The sequence below is a fragment of the Arachis stenosperma genome, chromosome 3, assembly GCF_014773155.1.
Source record: "Arachis stenosperma cultivar V10309 chromosome 3, arast.V10309.gnm1.PFL2, whole genome shotgun sequence".
Classification (NCBI taxonomy): Eukaryota; Viridiplantae; Streptophyta; class Magnoliopsida; order Fabales; family Fabaceae; genus Arachis; species Arachis stenosperma.
In genome coordinates, this window is record NC_080379.1 from 88378304 (window position 1) to 88401529 (window position 23226).

The window sequence follows — 23226 nt, forward strand, 5'->3', positions numbered from 1 at the left end:
ACTTTCCGGATCTCAGGAATGTTGCCAATTGGTTCTAGCCTATACTACGAAGGTTCTAATCTCACGGATTTGAATACTCTGTTGTCAGGAGAGGCGAGTCAAATCCGTGGATCAGAGACCCAAGGGATTATACTCTGGTTGTCGTCCAATGACTACGTTGAACATCATGTAAATCGTTTGTGGTTGTCAAGAACGCGGATCTTGGCTAAGCAGGTAACGAAGATAGTGGGTGATTTTCACGGGTCACCCCTTTGTCATGGCTTAACTGAATTAAGAATGAGAGTATATCTTGGAGAAGAAGTAGGCATGAATTGAAAGAGAAATAATAGTACTTGCATTAATTCATGAAGAACAACAGAGCTCTGCACCTTAATCTATGAGGTGTAGAAACTCCACCGTTGGAAAATACATACGAGAAAAAGTCTAGGCATGGCCGAATGGCCAGCCTCTCAAACATGAAAAATGACATAAGCTCCTTGATACAATAGTAAAAAGTGCTATTTATACTAAACTAGTTACTAGTGTTTATAGAAAATAAGTAACTACGTGCAGATAGTGCAGAAATCCACTTTCAGGGCCCACTTGGTCTGTGTTTGGGCTGAGCTTTGAAGCTTTTACGTGCATAGGCCATTCTATGAGTTAAAAACCAGCTTGGATGCCAGTTTGGGCGTTTAACTCCAGTTCTGGTGCCAGTTCTGGCGTTTTATGCCAGAAAAGGTTCTCTAGTAGGCGTTTTACGCTAGTTTGGGCCATCAAATCTCAAGAAAAGTATAAACTATTATAAATTGCTGGAAAGCCCAAGATGTCTACTTTCCAACGCAATTGAGAGCGTGCCTATTGAGCTTCTGTAGCTCCAGAAAATCTACTTCTAGTGCAGGAGCATTAGAATCCAACAACATCTGTATTCCTTTCTCAGCCTCTGAATCAGACTTTTGCTCAAGTCCTTCAATTTCAGCCAGAAAATACCTGAAATTATAGAAAAACTCACAAGCTCATAGTAAAGTCCGAAAATGTGAGTTTTGCAAAAAAACTAATAAAAATATAATAAAAAGTAACTAAAACATACTAAAAACTATGTAAAAATAATGACAAAAAGCGTATAAATTATCCACTCATCACAACACCAAACTTAAATTGTTGTTTGTCCCCAAGCAACCAAAAACAAAATAGGATAAAAAGAAGAGAAAATACTGTAAATTTAAAAATATCAATGAAGCTTAGTTCTAATTAGATGAGCGGGACTAGTAGCTTTTTGCTTTTGAACAGTTTTGGCATCTTACTTTATCCTTTGAAGTTCAGAATGATTGGCATCCATATGAACTCCGAATTCAGATAGTGTTATTGATTCTCCTAGTTTATCATGTTGATTCTTGAACACAGCTACTTTATGAGTCTTGGCCATGACCCTTAGAATTTTATTTTCCAGTATTACCACCGGATACATAAATGCCACGAACACATAACTGGGTGAACCTTTTCAGGTTGTGACTCAGCTTTGCTAGAGTCCCCAGTTAGAGGTGCCAAGAGTTCTTAAGCACACTCTTTTTCTTTGGATCACGACTTTAACCACTCAGTCCCAAGCTTTTCACTTGGACCTTCATGACACAATCACATAGTTAGGGAAAGCTTGAATTAGCCACTTAGGCCAGGATTTTATTCCTTTGGGCCCTCCTATCCATTAATGCTCAAAGCCTTGGATCCTTTTTTCCCCTTGCCTTTTAGTTTAAAGGGTTACTGACTTTTTTTACTTGCTTTTTCTTTTTCTTTCTCTCTTTTTTTTTTCTTTATTTTTCACAAGCTTTGTGTTTTTCGCTGCTTTTACTTGCTTCAAGAATCAAAATTTTTTTTGATTTTTCAGATTATCAATAGCGTTTCTCTTTTTTCATTATTCTTTCAAGAGCCAACAATTTTCACATTCATAAACTTCACTATAAAAAACATGCACTGCTCAAGCATTCATTCAGAGAACAAAAAGTATTTCCACCACATCAAAATAATTAAACTATTTTCAAGATAGAATTCGAAATTCATGTACTTCTTTTCTTTTTCAGAAAGCATTTTTCATTTAGGAAATGTGAAAGATTCATGGAACATTCATAGCTTTAAGACATAGACACTAGACACTAATGATCATGTAATAAAGACACAAACATAGACAAAACATAAACCATGAAAACCAAAAACAGAAAACAAAATAAACAAGAAGATTAAAGAATGGGTCCACCTTAGTGATGGTGGCTTCTTCTTCCTCTTGAAGAACCAATGGAGTTCTTGAGCTCCTCTATGTCTCTTCCTTGCCTTTATTGCTCCTCTCTCATGGCCTTTTGGTTCTCTCTGATTTCATGGAGGATGATGGAGTACTCTTGGTGCTCCACTCTTAGTTGCTCTATGTTGGAACTCAATTCTCCTAAAGAGGTGTTGAGTTGCTCCCAATAGTTGTGTGGAGGGAAATGCATCCCTTGACGCATCTCAGGAATTTCATGATGAGGGATTTCCTCATGCTCTTGTTGAGGTCCATGAGTGGGCTCTCTGATTTGCTCCATCCTCTTTTTAGTTATGGGCTTGTCTGCTTCAATGAGAATGTCTCCCGCTATGACAATTCCAGCTGAATTGTATATGTGATAGATGAGATGAGGGAAGGCTAACCTTGCCAAAGTGGAAGGCTTATCAGCCACCTTGTATAGTTCTAGAGGTATGATCTCATGAACTTCCACTTCCTCTCCAATCATTATACTATGGATCATGATAGTCCAATCCACAGTTACTTCGGACCGGTTGCTAGTAGGAACGATAGAGCATTGGATGAGCTCCAACCATCCTCGAGCCACGAGTTTGAGGTCATGCCTTCTCAGTTGAACCGGCTTGCCTTTGGAGTCTATCTTCTATTGGGGTCCTTCCACACAAATATCCAAGAGGACTTGGTCTAACTTTTGATCAAACTTGACCCTTCTAGTGAAAGGATGAGGATCTCCTTGCATCAATGGCAAGTTGAATGCTAACCTCACGGTTTTTGGACTGAAATCCAAGTATTTCCCCCGAACCATTGTGAGCCAATTCTTTGGGTTCGGGTTCATACTTTGATCATGGTTCGTAGTGATCCATGCATTAGCATAGAACTCTTGAACCATTAAGATTTTGACTTGTTGGATGGGGTTGGTGAGAACTTTCCAACCTCTTCTCCAAACCTCACATCGGATATCCAGATATTCACTGTTTTTGAGCATAAAGGGGACCTCGTGGATCACCTTTTTCTTGGCCAGAACTTCATAGAAGTGGTCTTGATGGACCTTTGAGATGAACATCTCCATCACCCATGACTAGGTGGTGGAAGCAACTGCCTTTCCTTTCCTTTTTCTAGAGGTTTCTCTGGCCTTAGGTGCCATTAATGGTTATGGAAAAACAAAAAGCAAAGCTTTTTCCCACACCAAACTTAAGAAGTTTGCTCGTCCTCGAGCAAAAGAAGAAAGAAAGGAGGAGAACAAGAAGAAATAGAGGAGATAGAGGGGGTGAATGGTTTGGCCAAGGGGGTTTTAGGTGGTTATGATATGTGAAAATAAAAGAGTGAGGAGGGATATTTATAGGGTAAGAGAGAGAGGGGATCCGTGTGAGAATGGGTGGGTTTGGGAGGGAAGTGTTTTGAATTTGAATGGTGAGGTAGGTGGGGTTATATGATGGTTTTTTGGGAAATAGTGGATGGATGTGAGTGATGGAGAGATTATGGGGAAGAGGGTAGGATTTGATAGGGAGTAATGTTTGGGGGAAGGGTGTTATGGAAAGGTGTAAAGAGGAGAGAGAGTGAGTTGGGGTAGGTGGGGATCCTCTGGGGTCCACAGATCCTGAGGTGTCAAGAATTTCTCATCCCTGCACCTTTTGGCGTTTAAACGCCCTCTGTGTGCCATTTCTGATGTTAAACGCCATGCTGATACCCTTTTCTGGCGTTAAACGCCAGTCTGGCTGCAAATTCTGACGCTTAACACCCAGAATGCTGCCAAACTGGGCATTAAATGCCCATTCTGCTACCCTTACTGGCGTTTAATGCCAGCTAGACACCAGACACCCTTTTCTGGCATTAAACACCAGTCTGTGTGCCATTTCTGGTGTTTAACGCCCAGAATTCTGTCAGACTGGGCGTTAAATGCTCATTTTGCTATCCTTAAACACCAGTAAGCCTGTCCTCCAGGGTGTGCTATTTTTTATGCTGTTTTTTATTTCGCTTTAATTCTGCACCTATTTTTGTGACTCTACATGATCATCAACCTAAAGAAAACATAGACTAACATTGGAAAATAAAATGAAAAAAGTAATTAACATAGATAAATAAGATTAGGTTTCCTCTCAATAAGTGCTTCTTTAATGTCAATAGCTTGACAGGAAGCTCTTACAGAGCTTCACATATGCTCAGAGCATGATTGTGGCCTCCCAACACCAAACTTAGAGTGTGGGGGCTCTACTTGACTCTGTATGGAGAGAGTTGGATGAAGCTTTTCATGCTTTTTCTCCATGTTTACAGAAGAAGATCCTTGAGCCTTAAACAGCAGAGCTCCACACCTTAATCTATGAGGTGTAGAAACTCCACCGTTGGAAAATACATAAGAGAAAAAGGTCTAGGCATGGCCGAATGGCCAGCCTCCCAAATGTGAAAAATGGCATAAGCTCCTTGATACAATAGTAAAAAGTGCTATTTATACTAAACTAGTTGCTAGGGTTTACAGAAGATAAGTAACTACGTGCAGATAGTGCAGAAATCCACTTCCGGGGCCCACTTGGTGTGTGTTTGGGCTGAGCTTTGAAGCTTTCACGTGCATAGGCCATTCTTAGAGTTAAACGCCAGCTTGGATGCTAGTTTGGGTGTTTAACTCCAGTTCTGGTGCCAGTTCCGGCGTTTTACGCTAGAAAAGGGTCCCTGGTGGGCGTTTTACGCCAGTTTGGGCCGTCAAATCTCGAACAAAATATGCACTATTATACGTTGCTGGAAAGCCCAAGATGTCTACTTTCAACATAATTTAGAGCATGCCAATTGGGTTTCGATAGCTCCAGAAAATCCACTTCGAGTGCAGGAGGGTCAGAATCCAACAACATCTACAGTCCTTTCTCAGCCTCTGAATCAGACTTTTGCTCAGGTCCATCAATTTTAGCCAGAAAATACCTGAAATTACAGAAAAATACACAAGCCCATAGTAAAGTCCAGAAATGTGATTTTTGCATAAAAACTAATAAAAATATAATAAAAAGTAACTAAAACATACTAAAAACTATGTAAAAATAATGCCAAAAAGCATATAAATTATCCGATCATCAGTTACGAAAGGAACTCCACCACCTATAGTTTTTGTGTTCTTTTCCTTTGCTGGACTCCCCTTTCTTCTTTTGCTCTTGCTTCTTCTTCTTTCTTGTTTCATGTTGGTCCTCATCAGGGCATCTCCGATCCCCAGATTGGTCTATCTGATCCTAGAGTCTAGCCTTCTTCAACCTTTGCTCCATTCTTTCTACATTTCTCTTAACTATTTCATTTTGATGGTTGACTAATTCATGGCACTCAACAAATGGTTTAATCTCTCGGTTGATCACTGGCATGCCACAAACCATGTAGTTTAGCTTTGCCTAAGTCTCTATGTAATACTCTATTCGGTCTAGATACCTATGCTCTCTAGTTGTGTGGAATATTTTCTTCCATTGATAGAAATTTGGATGTACTCTTCTTGCTTGGCTTGTTGTTAGAACAATTTATCAAATAATTCTTGGAAGTGGGCAGATTGTTCCCTTTGCCGATCCAAAGTTCTCGCTTGGAATTCTCTATTCTGATCCATCATCATGAGCTGGAAATTTTCTTTTTTCTCCATCATCTTTAGCTGCCAATTTTCTTGTTGCTCTCGATCCCTCAAGTATTGTTCTTGTTGTTTAGGGGTGTTCATGGTTTGGTTAATCCAAAAACCAAACCAGTTTTTTGGTTAACCAAAAATATAGTCTTGGTTATTAACCAAATTGGTTTTACATTAAAAAAGTGGTTATTAACCGGTTAATAAAATTCAAAACCGGTTATTTTTAAAAAAACCGGTTTTCAAAAAATAACCAGTTTTTACATAAAAAAACCGGTTTTCACCAAAAAACCGGTTTTTTTTTACCAAAAAACCGGTTTTTACATTAAAAAACCGATTTTTATATCAAAAAACCGGTTTTTACACAAAAAAAAGTTATTTTTACACCTAAAAACCATTTTTTACACAAAATTTTTTCACATACAAAAACCCAAATTTTTTTACTTTTTTTTTTAAAATTAATTTTTGTAATCTAAATTAATTTTTTTTCTTTCTAAATAATTTTTTCTTTCAAATGCAACTCCCTTCGCCCTTCCCCTGTAGCCTAACTGCCTAAGAAAGAAACAAGTGCAACTCAAGAATTGGATATAGTTTATGTACAATACTCTTGATGCAAAAAAGAAAGTGAAAAATCAAGCTCAAAAGACCCAGACTAGCAAGTTTTGGTGAGTATAGCTTCAACACTAAGGATCTGTGTCATGGCTCTGAAGCATCTCAACCACTTGGCTCATAGTTGGTCTTGCATCTTTGTCTTCCTCTACACATTTCAAAGCCACTGCAAGTCTGCAACTAAGACCTTCATCTTATTCACAAAAATGACATTCCAACTGCTATAATTGTTGATACCAATGTCCCCATCCAAAATTGACATTGCAACTGCTATAAGTTGTGCCTCAAAGTCTCAAACAAACCAACGTAAACATAAGCATAAACATAAACATAAACATAAGCAAGTCTAATCATATATGGAAAAGCAAGTCTAATATCTTTACCATCTAAGTGTTTAGAACATAACTAAAGAAAACATAAACAATCCAAACTTTCTAGTCATCTTCAAGTGCAATTGAACCTGGACCACTGAACAAGTAATGTCCTCTGATAAAATCAAATCTGTAAAAAAAAAAACTATAATTATAAATTTAAAAAATTTATAAAGACTAATGGAATAATTTAATTAATTTTATTCATCATTTGAATCTACATAATTAATTTTATTCAATTTACCTTGCTCGACCTTTTCAAGCTCTTCGAAATTCTCAGGTGCAAGAGAAGAGAAAAAATCTCCTTTAAGCCAATCTTCGGTACATACAAGGGCTTCTATCATCTTAGGAGTCAATGAGCTACGATATTGATCGATGATTCTTCCCCCCATACTAAAAGCAGACTCGGAAGCTACTGTTGAAACTGGTATAGCCAATATGTCCCGTGCCATATTTGCTAGGATGGAAAACCGATTCGAGTTAGCCTTCCACCATCCTAGAATATCCAAAGGCTTATCATCTGGCTCACAGTCTTCATTCAAATAACGATCAAGCTCAGATTTAAGATTGGATTTGCGACCGGTTGATCGACGATATAACCCCATATCATAAATGTCTTTGGCTTTATCACTTGCACTCGGTTGGGAGAGGGTATCATCTTGGTTTCCTTCATCTGCACCTTGATATAAATTATAAAGTGAATAAAGACAAGAAGACAACTTTGTCTTCAATTCACCGCCCACTTCCACACCAAAAGAATTAACTAGGCACCACTCAACATAATCCAACTTATGGCAGGGATCTAGAACTACGGCAATTAACAACAACATGTTAATAGTTTTTGCATTTCCCCAATACTTGTTGTATTTTGCTTTCATCTTACTTGCCATAAGACTTATGCTCAAATCATCATCATCACGATATTGTTGAATCCTCCTTCCAAGAGCAAACACTTCTTTCATGTATAAGTTACTAGTGACATAAGAGGATCCAGAGATGCGAAGTGTAGCATCGTAAAACATCTCTAAAAATGGTAAGACGGACTTAGCATAATCCCAATCTTGAAATGAAGGTACCCCTCTTCCCTTGTTTAATTCTTCAACAAATTTTTTGTCTTGCATCTCTAATAGCTCAAATGCCTTCTGATGCTTTAAGGCTGCTACTAACATTAAGTATGTAGAGTTCCATCGCGTTTCAACATCTAGGCAAACAAGAGTCTTATGTGGAATATTCTCTTGTGCAATACATGCCTTAAACCTAGTTAATCTTGAATTTGAAGATCTGACATACTTCACAGCATCTCGAATTTTGGCGACTGAATCATCAATCTCCTTCAATCCATCCTTCACAATCAGGTTTAAAATATGCGCACAACACCGCATATGGAGATACTCTCCATTCAAAACTGAACTCTTCCAAGAATTTAGTCTTCTTTGTAAATACATAACTCCTACATCGTTAGACGATGCATTATCAACTGTCAAACTCAAAATCTTGTTCAACTTCCAGCTATTCAAGCAAGCTTCAACATTTTGAGCCATAATCTCTCCCGTGTGGCCGGTGACTTGGCAAAAATTTAGTATTTTTTTTGCAACTTCCAGTCCACATCGATGAAATGAGCAGTCAAACACATATACGCCATATTCTGACACGAACTCCAGTTATCAGTTGTAAGACAAACTCTTCCTCCGTATTTGGAAAAGTATTTTTGAAGTTGAACCTTCTTTGTTTCATGGAGCACCAAGATGTCACGTGCCAATGTAAAACGTGAAAGAGTATTGAATCCTGGTTGCAAGGCCGCTGAATATTCTTTAAAACCTTGACTTTTTACAAATCGAAAAGGAAGCTCCTCGCGAACAAACATTGATATCAATTTTTCTCGAGCATATTCTGCATCAAACCTACCCACTTGTGCTTCTGGGCTAGGCGATGTGCCTGTTTTCTGTCGTTTGCCTCTATCTGAACCGGGATTGCTTATGCAAATCTTTAAATGTGATCTCATTGCACTTGTTCCATTCCCGCACTTGATCACTTTTAAACAGTGTTGATATTGAGCCTTACTTTCATCATCAGGGGTTCTCTTGAAGTGCTCCCAAACTATTGATCAATTTTTGCGCTCAGATGATGTGGTTGGGAGAGGAGGTAATGTAGAAGTCGAATGCTCTGCAGACTCTGAAATGGGAACATCACGATCGGCTACCTCATTCTGAAAAAGAAGCCATAAAATCTAATTATTAAATACTTTAACAATATTAAATCTGTAAATATATACAAATTAAAAGGACATAGGATAAGTTGGAGAAAATAATACTTTGCTGCATAATGGTAAAGAATCCTTTATACACATGAAGAAAAAAATTACATAGGATATAAAAGTCAGGAAACTAAAACTGTAAATACATAGAAGTTAACAATCAACTTGTTATATGGTACACCAGCCAGTCATGCATCATCAGATATCTACTGATTTGATCAAAGTTTCGATTCTTGTGTGGTAAAAACCTACTGCATAAATGAAGAATAGGATAAAAGGGGAAAAATTGAAGGAACATAGGAGCTGCATTGATGAATAGAAGGGCAACAACCGATGCAACTTGCATTCTTAGATCACATACATATACATAGTAATGAATCATTTGAATTCATCATGATTTCCTAAACCCTAACAATCCATTTTGTTCTTGTTTATCATCAGAGTCGTACAACCTTATCATTCCATTTCTTTTTCTTGGTCCAGAACTTGATTTAAAAAGAGCTATCAATATATATACATAGATATATAAGCCTTAAAGACAAAGCAAATAAGAATGTCATCAATATATTCTTCTCCCTGTTGCTATCTTCTACGTAGAAACATAGATAGTGAATTAAAGTTGGAGAAATTAAGATAGAAACAACATGTACACTGGTAGTAATATACACTCACATGTAAGTTACATGAAAATCAATCCACAATAAATAAAACTCCATTGTCAAACCCTTACATAACATCTACACTATTTACATGAACTCACAGAATCCTATAACACTTCAAGAAATTAAGAACCAAGCAAGCATTTTAAAATAAGTAGTGCATCCACTCTTTCTCTTGAAAATTTTTCATGTGAAGATTATTTCATCTACTAAATCTTTGAAAATATTCTCTTCTAGTTTGACACTTACACTTTAGTTTCTTTCTTACTCATTGCAAGAAACTGCTGATAAATATCACTTTTGTCACTGAAATAAAAACATCACATCGCACCAAGGGCCCACATTCTAAAATACTGTTGAAATCATCTATTGTCATTGTGTTCTTTTGCTAATCACTACATTGATCTGTCTCTTCATTTTCCTCATAAGACCACAAGAAGCAAAGCTTTTCTTTTTTTCTTCATTCAAGCAACCAAGTATAGCTTTTCTGGAAATTCAGGAACAAAACATATGGCTACTTCTAATCCAGAAATAGGATTTTGTGGATAAATTAAGGTGGGGACTAGTGAAAGCAAGCACTCCTAAGTCCTATACTATACTATACTCCTAAATTGAGTTGTTTCCATTGCCTATACTATAGTTGCTACTTGCTAGAGCGAAAGATTCAAGGTAGTAAATAATGATAAGAAAAAGAAGGCCAAGGCAGAACACAGTTAATGATTTTCAGAACAAAGTTCTATTTACAACAAAAATCAGAACAACAAAGCCAGAAACATGTATAAGATAAGTTAGTTTTCTTCAACTAAATAATGATTTTTCATATGATTGCTAATTGAACCAGAGTTAATACACTTCTTACTAAAGTTCTTGAATCAATGTCACCATTTGAAGTGTTTTTATTATCCCTCTTATGCAGCATTGTTCAAATTCATCATTCATCCCTGCAACTTCAACTACTAGTCTATCTAATTCTAATTCCGATAAAAGATTAGGAGATTGGTTGTTGGTTTTATTGATTAGTTAGTTAGTGATTATAGTTAGCCTCAGTAACCATATTCTGTATATATATATATATATATATATATATATATATATATATATATATATATATATATATATATATATATATATATAACCAAGTAGCACAATACATATAGAACACTTACGTATTGGCTTAAATCAGCAAGTAGATTTTTTATGAAATCAAGTTTTAGGGGGGTTCAATTTGAAAATTCATACACTGTATATAACACAACTAGCGCTACATATATACTATATATATTATGGTACATGCATGAACCAAAAAAAATAATAAATGAGCATGGCAATCAGTTCATCAAGGATTCAACTACTACTTAGTTTAATTAGATATTTTTCAACAAAAAGTGAACCACAGTGAAGAAGAAACTTACAGCAGGATCCATTGAAATGGAGAGTTCAAATGTTCAATACTGAGAGATTTTAAAATCTGCACATTCAATCCATTGAAGTGAAGAAGTCAGTATACTCATGAAGGAACAAAACAGAACAAATCAACAAAAAAGAAAATACCCAGATAACAAATAACCCAGATAAAACTCAGAATTCAGAACCAAGGGCAAGGATGAGGCTTACCTCAATTGATGAGCATGGGCTCCGACGAGCCACCAACAAAAGAAGAAGAGAACCGAAAAGAGAGAAGACAAAGTCGCGAATGGAGGTCGAGGCAGAGAGACAGAGTCTCGAATCAAAGTGAAGACGGAAGACTCGAACTCGAAGAGGTAGAGGCCGACGAACCACCGGCGAGCTCCGACGAGAGGCAGAGAAGAAGAAATGTTGACGGTGGCGATTCCGCGATTGGCGAAGAGTGGATTTGTTTTTGTTGAAGAGGATTTGTCGAAGAGGAGAAGAAGTGAAATTAGGTTTTATTTTAATTTGGTTAACCGGTTTTAACCGGTTAAAAACCGGTTTTTTTTATTTGGTTTTGGTTAACCTATTTTGAAAAATATGGATATGGTTTTTAAAATTGTTTTATAAAACTGGTTAACCAAAATGTAGTTATGGTTTTTTAACCGGTTAACCACATTTTGGTTTTTTTTTGCACACCCCTATTGTTGTTGTTCCTGTGCCCTCATATATTGCCGAGACATTTCTTCAATTGCACTATGAATTTGGCTTAAATCCATTGTGCTAGGGGCTTATCCCTCTTCTATTTGTGGCCCAGAGGCTCGCCCTTCTTCTATTTGTGGTCTCCTTCTTCTCTCACTCTGCTCGTTAGTGGCACCTTCTATTCTCTGCCTGGTGAGTGCCCTTCCATCCTGTACCCAATCTGTGTCTGAATCTTCAAAAAGCACCCTGCTCTATTGCACAAACACAATATGGTACTTGGGTGGCCAAGTTTGGCTGACTTGCTATTGCTTTCAGCCATCTCTTGGACGCTATCTGCAATTAGTTGAGGGACATTTATTTCTCCTCTTTTGAGTATGCAGTGTACTGTGATTGCTCTTCTTACGGTAAATTCCAGTGGGGAGGATTGATCTCCTCGCTATTTTGTACCAATCTTTGGCCTCAGGTGAGAGATCCATCCTTTTTAGGTGGCATGGATCCCCATTTAAATCCCTCTCCCAATCTTTTCCATCCAGACATATATCATTTATGAGCTCATTAGGTTCATTCTCACTACGATTGCTCTGAAGGGTATTATTCTTATTTGCAGAACCCGCATGATTATAACTAGATTGAAGTCCACTTCCACTCCCCTCACATAACTTTTGTAGGGGGTTCAGTTTTGCTTTGTCTCGCCACATTTGCATAGAACTCCCTTATTATAGTTGCACTTATGTCTGTGAGGGGTTCACAGAGGAGTTCCCATCTTTTTCTTTAAATGATTTTCCTCATTATGGGATACTAACCATCCTTCATTCTAAATCTGACCTCTAGGATTATTTTATTTTCCTCCATCCAACCATGATATTAGCGCTCATGAAACTGAGATTTAAATCTCCTATTATCAAAAGTGGGTGGTTCGGCTTCAATTGGTTGCTTTCCTTTTCTTCTTCTGGAACTTGACGAAGCCATTTGAATTGAGAACGGGATGTAACAAGAAAATGTTGATTAGAGCACGGCTTAAGGTGTGAGAATGAGAGAATGACCACAGTATGATGTTCTTCGTTGAAAGAAAAATGATGTAGATTATATGGAAAGAGTATGTGAATAAGATACAGGTGTGTGAGCATCAGAAGTGTTACTGGCCAATTTGTAGCAAGGATATGAGTTGTTAAGAAAAAATAAGGAGTTGATGGCTCAGTCATATTGAAATGAAGGGTGAAGATGTTATTGAGAGCAAGGGAATGGACGGTATGCATGTGGAGTTGAGTAAGGACAAGGATCACCTCTTCATTGAGCACATGGGTTCGGTTTTCCAGGTGATGAGCTCTTCCCCACCATTGTGCAGATGTGTGCTTCCCAAGATTTCATTTCCAAGCACATGTCACATGCTATTCACCTTTATGATTAACCGTACAGCATGGCCTTGTCACTTCTCACAATCTTCTCCTCTTCATACTTATCCACCCTAGTAGAACAACAAAATTCAAGTTCTAAGAGGTGGCAGATAGCAAGTCAACATTAATAAATATATGAATAAAATTGAAAACTTTGGCTAAGTATTCCTTATACATGACAAACTAACCGTGACACATGTCAGTAAACCTAATTTTGGTGGACACCAAACTTGTTTTATATCAAATAGTTCATGTGAACTCCAATTTAATTTCTGTCACTGTTAGTTTATTCATCATATGTTAGTTTATTCATCATAAGGAACATTTTATTTTCTACTTTAGCATAAATTCAAAACTGATGCAGAACATGGTTTATCTTTTCATGAAATTTAGCTCTAGAGCAAATTCGACTTTCTTTAAACTCATAGCATATGTAGAACACCAAACTTAATGTTTGGCTATATACTGCAAAAAAATAAATGAGTATATATCCTAGATGGTTATATGATAATCATGCTTGGAAAACTATTTTGGGGTGCCTTCAGGCACACCAAACTTAGGAATCAGGCATATGCTACGAAGTGCTATATGCAATCATAAAATTTAACTATGAAAGCTTGAATTCATGCTATGAAAAAATCATTAATTATTGGTATTAAAATAAAAGCAAGAATACTAAATCATGGGCTGCCTCCCATGGAGCGCTCTTTTATTGTCATGATGATCGGATTTCTATTGGTAAAGAAATTTAAAAATATAATCGCGTTGTAAGTATAGTTTCTAAACCAATTGAGAATCCTTTCGTGCCAAAGTTTTGGTTGTCACAAGTAACAAACCCAGTAAAATTTATAAACCGAAGTATTCAAACCTCGGGTCGTCTTCTCAAGGAATTGCAGGGAGGTGTGTTTTATTATTGGTTATGGAAAACAGTATTTTTGGGTTTTTGAAAGGTTTGAACAAGAGAAATAAATTGCAGGAATTAATAAATCAATAGCTAAGAAAACTCTTGGCAAGGTATGAAAATTAGAAGTCCTATCCTAGTTATCCTTATCAATTGTGATGAGAATTGCTCGTTGCTCCCACTTAGTCAACCTCTAACTACGAAGGTAAGTCAGGTGGATAAATCAATATGAATCTTCAAGTCCTAGTCAATTCCCAAAGGAAGACTAGTGTTAGTGGAATTCAAGTCAATTAACAACTTCCAATTATCAATCAACAAAAGAGTTTGATAACTCAAGAGTCTCTAATTACTCAACCAAAGCCAAGAATATAGAAAGCTAAATAAAAATCATATATCTGAAATACCTCAAATTGTATTAAATAGAAAATCAATCTAAACATAAAGAGTTCATAAACCAAATTGAGAAAATAAATAAAAGGAACATTGAACCTGGAAATTGAGAAGAAGAAATCTCAAATCCTAATCCAAAAAGAAATCCTAAATCCTAAAACCTAAGAGATAGGAGAGAACCTTTCTCTCTAAAAACTACATCTAAAACCTAAAATTATGAATTATGAATGTTGTGTATGCTGTTTCAATGAATGGATGGATTCCCGCACTTTATAGTCTATAATCTGTGTTTTCTGAGTCAAAAAACAGCCCAGAAATTGCTGATTGCGAAATCTGCCACGTTGGTTTTTCGTCACTACGACACGTCCACCTGAAGCACGCGTTCATGTCGCCTAGCTGTATGGTCACTGTGGCAAATTATATATCATTTTGAAGCCCCAGATGTTAACTTTCCAACGCAACTGAAACCGCCTCATTTGAACCTGTGTAGCTTAAGTTATGACTATTTGAATGCGAAGAGGTCAGGTTGGACAGCTTAGCAATTTCTTCAAGTTCTTGTATTCCTTCCACTTTTGCATGCTTCCTCTCCATCCTCTGAGCCATTCCTGCCCTATATACTCTGAAATCACTTAACACACATATAAAGGCATTGAATGGTAATAAGAGATGATTAAAATACACAAATTAAAGACTCTAGGAAGCAAGTTTTTAATCATAGAACAAATTCTATGAAGGAATTGTAAAACCATGCAAATAGTATGAATAAGTGTGCAAATACTTGATAAAAACCACTCAATTGAGCCTAAGATAAACCATAAAATAGTGGTTTATCAAACTCTCCACACTTAAACATTAGCATGTCCTCATGCTAAGCTTAAGAGAAGCTATAAAGAATGAATGGGGAAAGTAAGACTCATGAGATGCAACCTATGAATGCAACTATATGCTATGATGATTCTACCTACTTGTTTAAAAGTAAACAGGTTCTTCAAGACAAACATAAATCAAATTCCACTAATTCAAATCATACAATAAGAAGCAATTAAACTTGTAAGAAGATAGTGTATATCACTTTGACTCTCTCAAGTGTTTAGGGTTAATCGCTCTACTCTTTTCTAGTCATACTTTCAAGGTTTAACCAATCAACAAGTAATTAATGTACCAATACAAACATCATGAGGTCTTTTCAAGGTTGTAATGGGGCTAAGGTAAAGGTGAGGATATATATATGGCTGAGCGAGCTATGAATTGAATCTTTGACTAGTCTAAGATCTCACCTAACATATACATACTCTATAAAATTTAAAATTATGCCTAGCTACCCAAAATTCCCATTTTTGTATCACATACTCATGTACCAAATATTTCATCTAATTTTATCACATATACATTGATCTTTTTCTTAACTTAACTTAGCATTGGGGTAATTTTATCCCCTTATTTATTTATTTATTTATTGAATATTTTTTTGGATTTTTTTGGATTTTTTTCTTCTTTTTTTATTTCTTTTTATCTTTTTAAATAGAAAAATAAACATAACTTATCAATGCACATGGATTTTTAATTTTTTATAGTCTCACATGAGTAGGTACCCAAATTTCCAATATTTTATCAAAGTAAAAACATAACACATTCCCTTATTAACCCATGTTCCCACGGTTCCCCACACTTAATTTATACACAATCTCCAACTTAAGCTAACCAAAAATTCATTTTGGGGCATTTAATTTGTTTTTCTGCTTAAGGCTGGTGATGTAATTATAGAACAGAAGGGGATTAAAAGGCTTAAAGTGGCTAACAAGGGTGACATAAAAAGGTAGGCTTATTTGGGAGAAGTGAGCTAAAATAAGTAATGACCTCAATCATATGCAAGCATGTAAATACGCTAAATAGTGGACATATAGAATGGAACAAAGTAAATATTGCAATCATAGAGAATAAAACATACAAGAATAAAAATTTATGGTTAAATAATGTAACCATATAAATAAGCTCAAAATCTCACAGGTTGTGTGTTCTTAGCTATAATTCATGTTCCAATTTACAATCTTCAAACAATTTTAACACATAAAAAATTTTAATTTTTAATTTAAATTAGTGAAATAATTTTAATTTTTAATTTAAATTAGTGAAATTTTTCAAAAATAGGGTCCTAGAAAGAAACTTATTATTTTTCAACCAAGTAGTACTTAAATGCAAACAATCAACTACACATGCAATCTATTATGTAATACAACAATGAACTAATAAAGAAAATAAGACATTGGTGTTGAGAAGAGAATAACTAACCCATGAAGATTGGTATCGACCTCACCACACTTAAAGATTGCACTGTCCTCGATGCATGCTAAGATGTGCAGGTAGATGGGCGATTCCAACTGGCGCTTTTCTCCAAAGATTGTGCAGATGGACTTGTCTGTTGCCCCATATAGAAGTTTTATCTCTTTTTCCTTCTTTGGTGGCTAGCCTGAAAGAAGATAAAATGAAGAAGAGGAACCCAAAAATAATGATAAAAACCAAATAAAATTATGAGTGGGTAATGTCAAATAATAAGAGTCTCAATTACATTGTAGATACGACATGCAGTGAGAAAACAGTAGAAGCATACGGCATAAGAATTGCAACAAAAGGGCAAAGAGTGTGGGTAATGCAAGATAGTATAAGCTCATGTCAATGCAAAAGTAATACAAGTATCATAAAAGATGAGCATTGACTTAAATAATATTACCCAATAGTGGAAAACAAGTCACTAAGCACCAAAATAATACCAGAAAAGATATAACAGCTGAATTTGATCAAGTAACACCAATGTAAAAAGAATAACTTTAGGAAAAAAAATAAAAATATGCACAAAATTAAAATATATTGAATGAAAGTATGCAAATAAATTAAGTAAAATAGAATAAAAGTGAAGAAGAATGAGAAGTGAAAGAAATGAAGAAGAAGTAAGTAAGAAAGGAGGAAGGACAAATTAGGATTGGGGAAGAAAAGATAAGATTTTTTTGGCGCTGACCTGGATAAGCTGTCCGGCACAGGTGACGCGGACGCGTGGAGCACGCGATTGCGTGGTGGGTCATAAGTTCAGGTGTCGCGGACGTGCGCATGACCTGATTTGTGCTATTGGCGCAAGTGCAGCCTCGCGTATGCACAACTCTCTGTTCTAAACACACATTGCCCAAATTTGGGTGACGCGTGCGCGTGGGTGATGCGATCGCATGAATGGCCTTTCTTTAAAATGACGTGGACGCATGGGGCACGCGTTCGCATGGTAAGGCTTGTGCTTCTAGCATGGTTCCAGCCCACTCTATCACAACTTGCTGCCATACACCCATTTATGTCAATTTTACGGGGTCACGCAGGCGCGTGGATGACGCAAATGACGCGGATGTTAGCGTTCCAACTCAACTGAAACTGCCTCATTTAGACCTCTGTAGCTCAAGTTATAACCGTTTGAATGCGAAGAGGTCAGGCTGGACAGCTTAGCAATTTATTCCTGCCCTATAAACTCTGAAATCACTTAACACACCTATCAAGGAATTGAATGGTAATAAGAGATGATTAAAATACGCAAATTAAAGACTCAAGGAAGTAATTTTTCAATCATAGAACAAATTCTGGGAAGGAATTGGAAAACCATGCAAATAGTATGAATAAAGTGTGCAAAGGCTTGATAAAAACCACTCAATTGAGCATAAGATAAACCATAAAATAGATGCCTTGATATGTTTATTAAGTGATTTCAGGTTTAGGAGGCAAAGATTGGGATTGAGGGAATGAAGAAAAAGCATGTAGAAATGGAAAACCCATGAAGAAATGAAGGAATCACAAAGCTATCAAGCACGACCTCTTCGCACTTAATCGATCATAACTTGGGCTACAGAAGTCCAAATGACGTGGTTCTAGTTGCGTTGGAAAGCTAACATCCGGGGCTTTAAAATGTTATAAGATTTGCCATAGTTGCCATGCGTCTAGGGATGCATATCCGTACTGCACGCATACGCGCTGATGTTGCACGTGACTCACTAAAGTGCAACTCGTGGCCAGCGATTTCTGGAGTATTTTGGGCCCAATCCAACTCATTTCTAATGCTATTTAACCCAAGTATTGAAGAGGGATAGAGGACTTAGTTACCATTAGTTTAGTTTAGTTTAGTTTTGGAAGGAAAGTTAGTTTTTAAAGAGACAAGCTCTCTCTTCTCTCTAAGAGGGATAGAGGACTTAGTTACCGTTAGTTTAGTTTAGTTTAGCTCTCTCTCTCATTTAGCATTCAATTCTTGTAATTCTCTACTTTTATGTTGATGCATTTTTGTTCTTCCATTTTCCTTTAATGCAATTTATGTTTTCATGTTCCTTTATTGTTCATTTGATTTGTTGTTATTTAATTCCTTGCAATTGAGTAGTGTAGATTTACTTTTATTTCAATCTTATTATGCTTTTTCTTTTATGCCTTCCAAGTTTTTCACCACTTTCTTCTGTTCTTGTGGATGATCTTCCATGACTTGCTTTCCTTTCTTTGAAGCTTATGGTCTTTCCTCCTTCATCTTGGAACTCTCCTTGTCATGCTTGTCCTCCTCTACTTGCTTTTGGCCAATACTTTTGTCATTCTCCAAAGTTTTCCCACTCCTTAGTTGAATTGCCTTGCATTCTTCCTTGGGGTTGGGAATGGTGTCACTCGGTAGAGCATTGGTTGGTCTTTCCGCAGATTCTTTGGATAGTTGTCCAATTTTCCTTTCCAAATTCCTTAGTGAAGCTTCATGGTTCTTGTTGGCCAATTCTTGGTGCTTTATCATTTTCTCCATCATCATCTCCAAATTGGAGATTCTTTGAGATTCTTGGGGTGGTTGTGGTTGATTGTGGAATGTAGATGGTGGATGAAAGTTATTTTGGTTAGCTGAGAGGTTATTTGGTGGGTAGTAATTGGTCGGTGGTTAATTGTTTTATGGTTTTCTGTATTGGTTTTGGTTAGTGTTTTGATGGTTTTGATGGTTTGAGTTTCTCTGCCAAGGTTGCTGGTTTTGGTTCACTGCCCACCTCAAATTGGGGTGGTTCCTCCATGATGAGTTGTAAGTGTCTCCATGGAAATCATTCTGTCCAGCACCTTGGTTATGCATGTATTGGACTTGTTCTGGCTGTTGCTCCTCATAGTTCTCTTCTTGTTGTCCCCACACCACTGGTGGTTAAATCAATCAACCACCCTTTATTTGACACAAAATCATGAGGTTTAAGCTAGAATTAGTTGGTTTTTGAATAATTTATGTTCCGAGGGTTACCTGAAACGTGCAGCTCGGTCTTCCGGCAAGGCCCGAGGTGGTGGGTCTGAGACCCGAGCTGGTTGTGCTGAACGGCGGGGGGTTGTACCTGCAATGACACTCCGATGCTTAAGTTAGCATGGGTCCAAGCAGATATCAAGTAGAATTAGAGTATGAGTTATACCTGGGTGCTCCAGTGTATTTATAGTAGTTGGCTGCGATCATCCCTGGATAAGATATTCTTATCTTATCTTATCTTTTGGGAGATTCATCTCTATCTTTGCGGAACCGCCTTTCCCAGGCCCTTTCGGCCTTTAGGTTTTGGGCTTAGTTCCTTCTGATGGGCCTTTCTTTGGCCTGTTTGTCCGAGGTCCGACCTCGAACGTGGGCCTTGGGTCGAGGTCGGGCCTTCTATCAGCTTTACCGAGTTTGGAGAGCTCGGTCAGGGTATGAACAGTGCCCCTGCCCGAGTTCGTCTTTTTTCGGAAGGTCGAGCTCGGGCATAGTAGTTTTTCAAAATTTGAAAACGGTCGTTTCAGCATTTATTGCTTGTTACCGTTTCTTCCTCGATTTCCGTGCGGCGCTCTGTGGAGGCTTTATTTATTTGCCCCTTTCTTCATTTTTCTTTGTTTATTCATCACTTCTTTTCGAGCATCTTCTCTTCTTTCTCTCTGTTCTTCGTCTTCCATTTTTTGTGCGTTTTTTCAGAGTTCTTTTCTGCGCCGCCGTTTTTCCTTTCGTCGGAGCTCGTCGCTTTCTTCTTTTCCAGGTTTGCTTTTTTCGCTTTTATTCTTCGTACGCTTCTTTTTTCTGATATCTTCTATGCCCGGGTTGCCCCGAAAAGAGGCGCCGCTATTGCTTTGTATGTGTGTGTGGGGGGACTCTTTTCTCCGATCCATTTTTGTTATTCGAGTTGCTGCCTTCTTGTTTGTAAAAGAACTTTGCTTTCTTTTGTTTTTGTTGAATTTGGTTTTTCTGCCTTTGTGTGATTTTGTCTTGCTGTTGTATTCTTTCTTTGTAGGCAAGATTTTTTTATGTCTCGAAAGGTGTTTCAAGCAATGTCGACCAAGATTCCGAGTGGTCTAGGTTGGGTAGATCCTGCTCCTTTAAGGGTCCCGTCTGTTGTAGATTCTGAGTATCTGATTAGGTTCCGTAGGGAGTGTAGTATTTGTGAGAACAGGGAGTCTGAGCGGGATTACGAGTTAGCAGCCCCGGAGTCCGAGGAGAGGGTATGTTTTCCGCCGTTAGAGAGTTCCGAGAAACTTTTCTTCTATGCTTATGATTGTTTCTTCTCCAAGCTAGGTGTCCGTCTTCCTTTCACCGACCTGGAATCCGAGGTCCTTTGGTCTTGTAACCTTGCCCCTACACAACTCCATCCGAACTCTTGGGCGTTTTTAAAGCTTTTCCAACTTTTGTGTCAGATTTTAGGCGTCTCCCCTTCTGTTTCTCTTTTTTCTTATCTGTTTGTACTGACGAAGCCGGGGTCGGGTGCTGGGAAGGTGTCCTGGGTTTCGTTTAGGGCTAACCAGGGTAGGAAATTTTGCACTTTGTATGATGAGTCGTTTCACGATTTCAAAAACTATTACTTCAAAGTCCGGGCTGTTGGAGATGTCCGACCTTTTTCTTAGATGAGAGTGGGGAGCCTTCGTTTCCTCTTTGTTGGCAAGAGAGTGTGGTGTCGGTTAAGTACATTTTCGAGAGTCTAGATGAGGTGGAACAGGCTTTCGTTGGTGTGTTGAGCAGTCTATGGGGTCGGGCACCTCACTTGGATACGAAGAAAATGTTGGGAGATCCAAGCCTTCTCCGTTCCGAGTTAGGTAGTTCCCGACCTCTTTTTGAGATTTCATTTTCATATTTTGACTTTGTTTTGATCTTTCTGTTTGATAACCTCTTTGTTTCGTTTCTGCAGAGATGTCTTCTCAGGCTGATTCTATGAAGTTTCTCCGTCGAGCGAAGAAATCTGCGGCATCTCGGAATATCGAGGCTGAAGCTTCTCCCCGACCTTCTCCGCAGAAGACTACAATTGGTGTTCAGACTCGGTCGAAGACCATTCCGGTCCCTCAGTTCCGAGCTATAACTCAGGATCCTCCGACCTCCGGACCCGGTCAGCTTTCCCCGACCTCGACCTCGGGTCCTCCCCCCAAGAAACAGAAGACTTCCCGAGAGCCTGCTGGTTTCAATGACAAGGATTTCGATGCTCTCGGTTGGGTTGAGCAGCACATTCTTCCTCAGACTTTTATTTCTACTGATGATGCGTTCATGGAGCATCACTTTCAGTATATGGCGCGGAGTTGTGTTCGGATGGCTAGCCTTCATGCCGCCATTGCTCGGGAGTTTAAGAAAGCTCCCCTTGGGGCGACCAGCTCCCGACTTGAGAAGGCCCGGTCCGAGCTTGATAAGGTTAGTCAGCTGAAGGATGCTAGGATTGCCGAGCTGGAGGAGTCTTTGGAGGAAGAGAAGACTAGGGCTACCGCGGCTGTGGCGGTGGCGAAGACGTCTGAGGAGACGGCGAGGGTGGCGACGGAGAACTATACCAAGCTGTATGCTGAGCTTGTGGAGACGAAGGAGAAGCTGCAATCTGCTCGGGATGACTTTTATGAGCTGGAAGATAATGTGGCCAAGGGTATGGATGCTATGTTTGTGAATTTGAGGGATCAGGTCCGGGTTCTTGCTCCCGAATTGGATCTCAGTTTGTTCAGTACGGATAACATGGTTGTGGAGGGGAAGATTGTTCCTGCCCCTGTTGAGGATGAGGTTCCGATGTCCGACCCCAAGGCTCCGGTGTCCGACCCCGAGGCTCCGGTCGTGAACCCGACTTCACCTTTGGCCGAGGATAGAGTTGGTATGGAGGTTCCAAGCGATGGTGCTGTTCCTGCAGTCCCGATATCCATGTTTCAGCCAGGTGTTGATGCGGAGTCTGGAAAGGGCCTTGATCCTCTGTAATTTTTTGTACTTTTTGTGCCTTTGCCCGACCTGTGGGCTTTTTTTTTTTGGATGTTTTCTGCAAACATTTTGGACACCTGTTCTGCTATTTTAGCTACTCTTGTAGCTTTATTATGCCATGCTTTGTGTTTCGATTGTCTCGTTCCGCTTTTATGCTTTTTAGTTGTTCTCGGGTAACAACTTTTTAGCTAGCGTTTTGACTTCTCGCTTTTTGCTTTTTTAGTTGTTTTTGGGTAACAACTTTTTAGCTAGCGCTTTGACTTCTCGCTTTTTGCTTTTTAGTTGTTTTTGGGTAACAACTTTTTAGCTAGCGCCTTGACTTTCTCGCTTTTTGCTTTTTAGTTGTTTTTGGGTAACAACCTTTTAGCTAGCGCCTTGACTTTCTCGCTTTTTGCTTTTTAGTTGTTTTTGGGTAACAACTTTTTAGCTAGCGCCTTGACTTTCTCGCTTTTTGCTTTTTAGTTGTTTTTGGGTAACAACTTTTTAGCTAGCGCCTTGACTTTCTCGCTTTTTGCTTTTTAGTTGTTTTTGGGTAACAACTTTTTAGCTAGCG

At 38.1% G+C, this 23226-nt stretch overlaps 1 protein-coding gene and 1 long non-coding RNA gene across 2 annotated transcripts; both read right to left on the reverse strand.

Annotated features, from left to right (window-relative positions):
• Positions 1 to 6582: 6582 nt before the first annotated feature.
• Positions 6583 to 8337, reverse strand: LOC130966364 (zinc finger BED domain-containing protein RICESLEEPER 2-like). Its single transcript, XM_057891155.1, has 2 exons — positions 7041 to 8337; positions 6583 to 6716 (listed from the first exon to the last, which is right to left on the reverse strand). The coding sequence occupies exons 1-2, from the start codon at positions 8335 to 8337 to the stop codon at positions 6583 to 6585; spliced, it is 1431 nt and encodes a 476-aa protein (XP_057747138.1).
• A 574-nt stretch (positions 8338 to 8911) lies between these two features.
• Positions 8912 to 11340, reverse strand: LOC130965267 (uncharacterized). Its single transcript, XR_009081200.1, has 3 exons — positions 11324 to 11340; positions 11122 to 11177; positions 8912 to 9002 (listed from the first exon to the last, which is right to left on the reverse strand). It is a non-coding gene; the product is annotated as an uncharacterized LOC130965267 (long non-coding RNA).
• Between the last annotated feature and the right edge of the window lie 11886 nt (positions 11341 to 23226).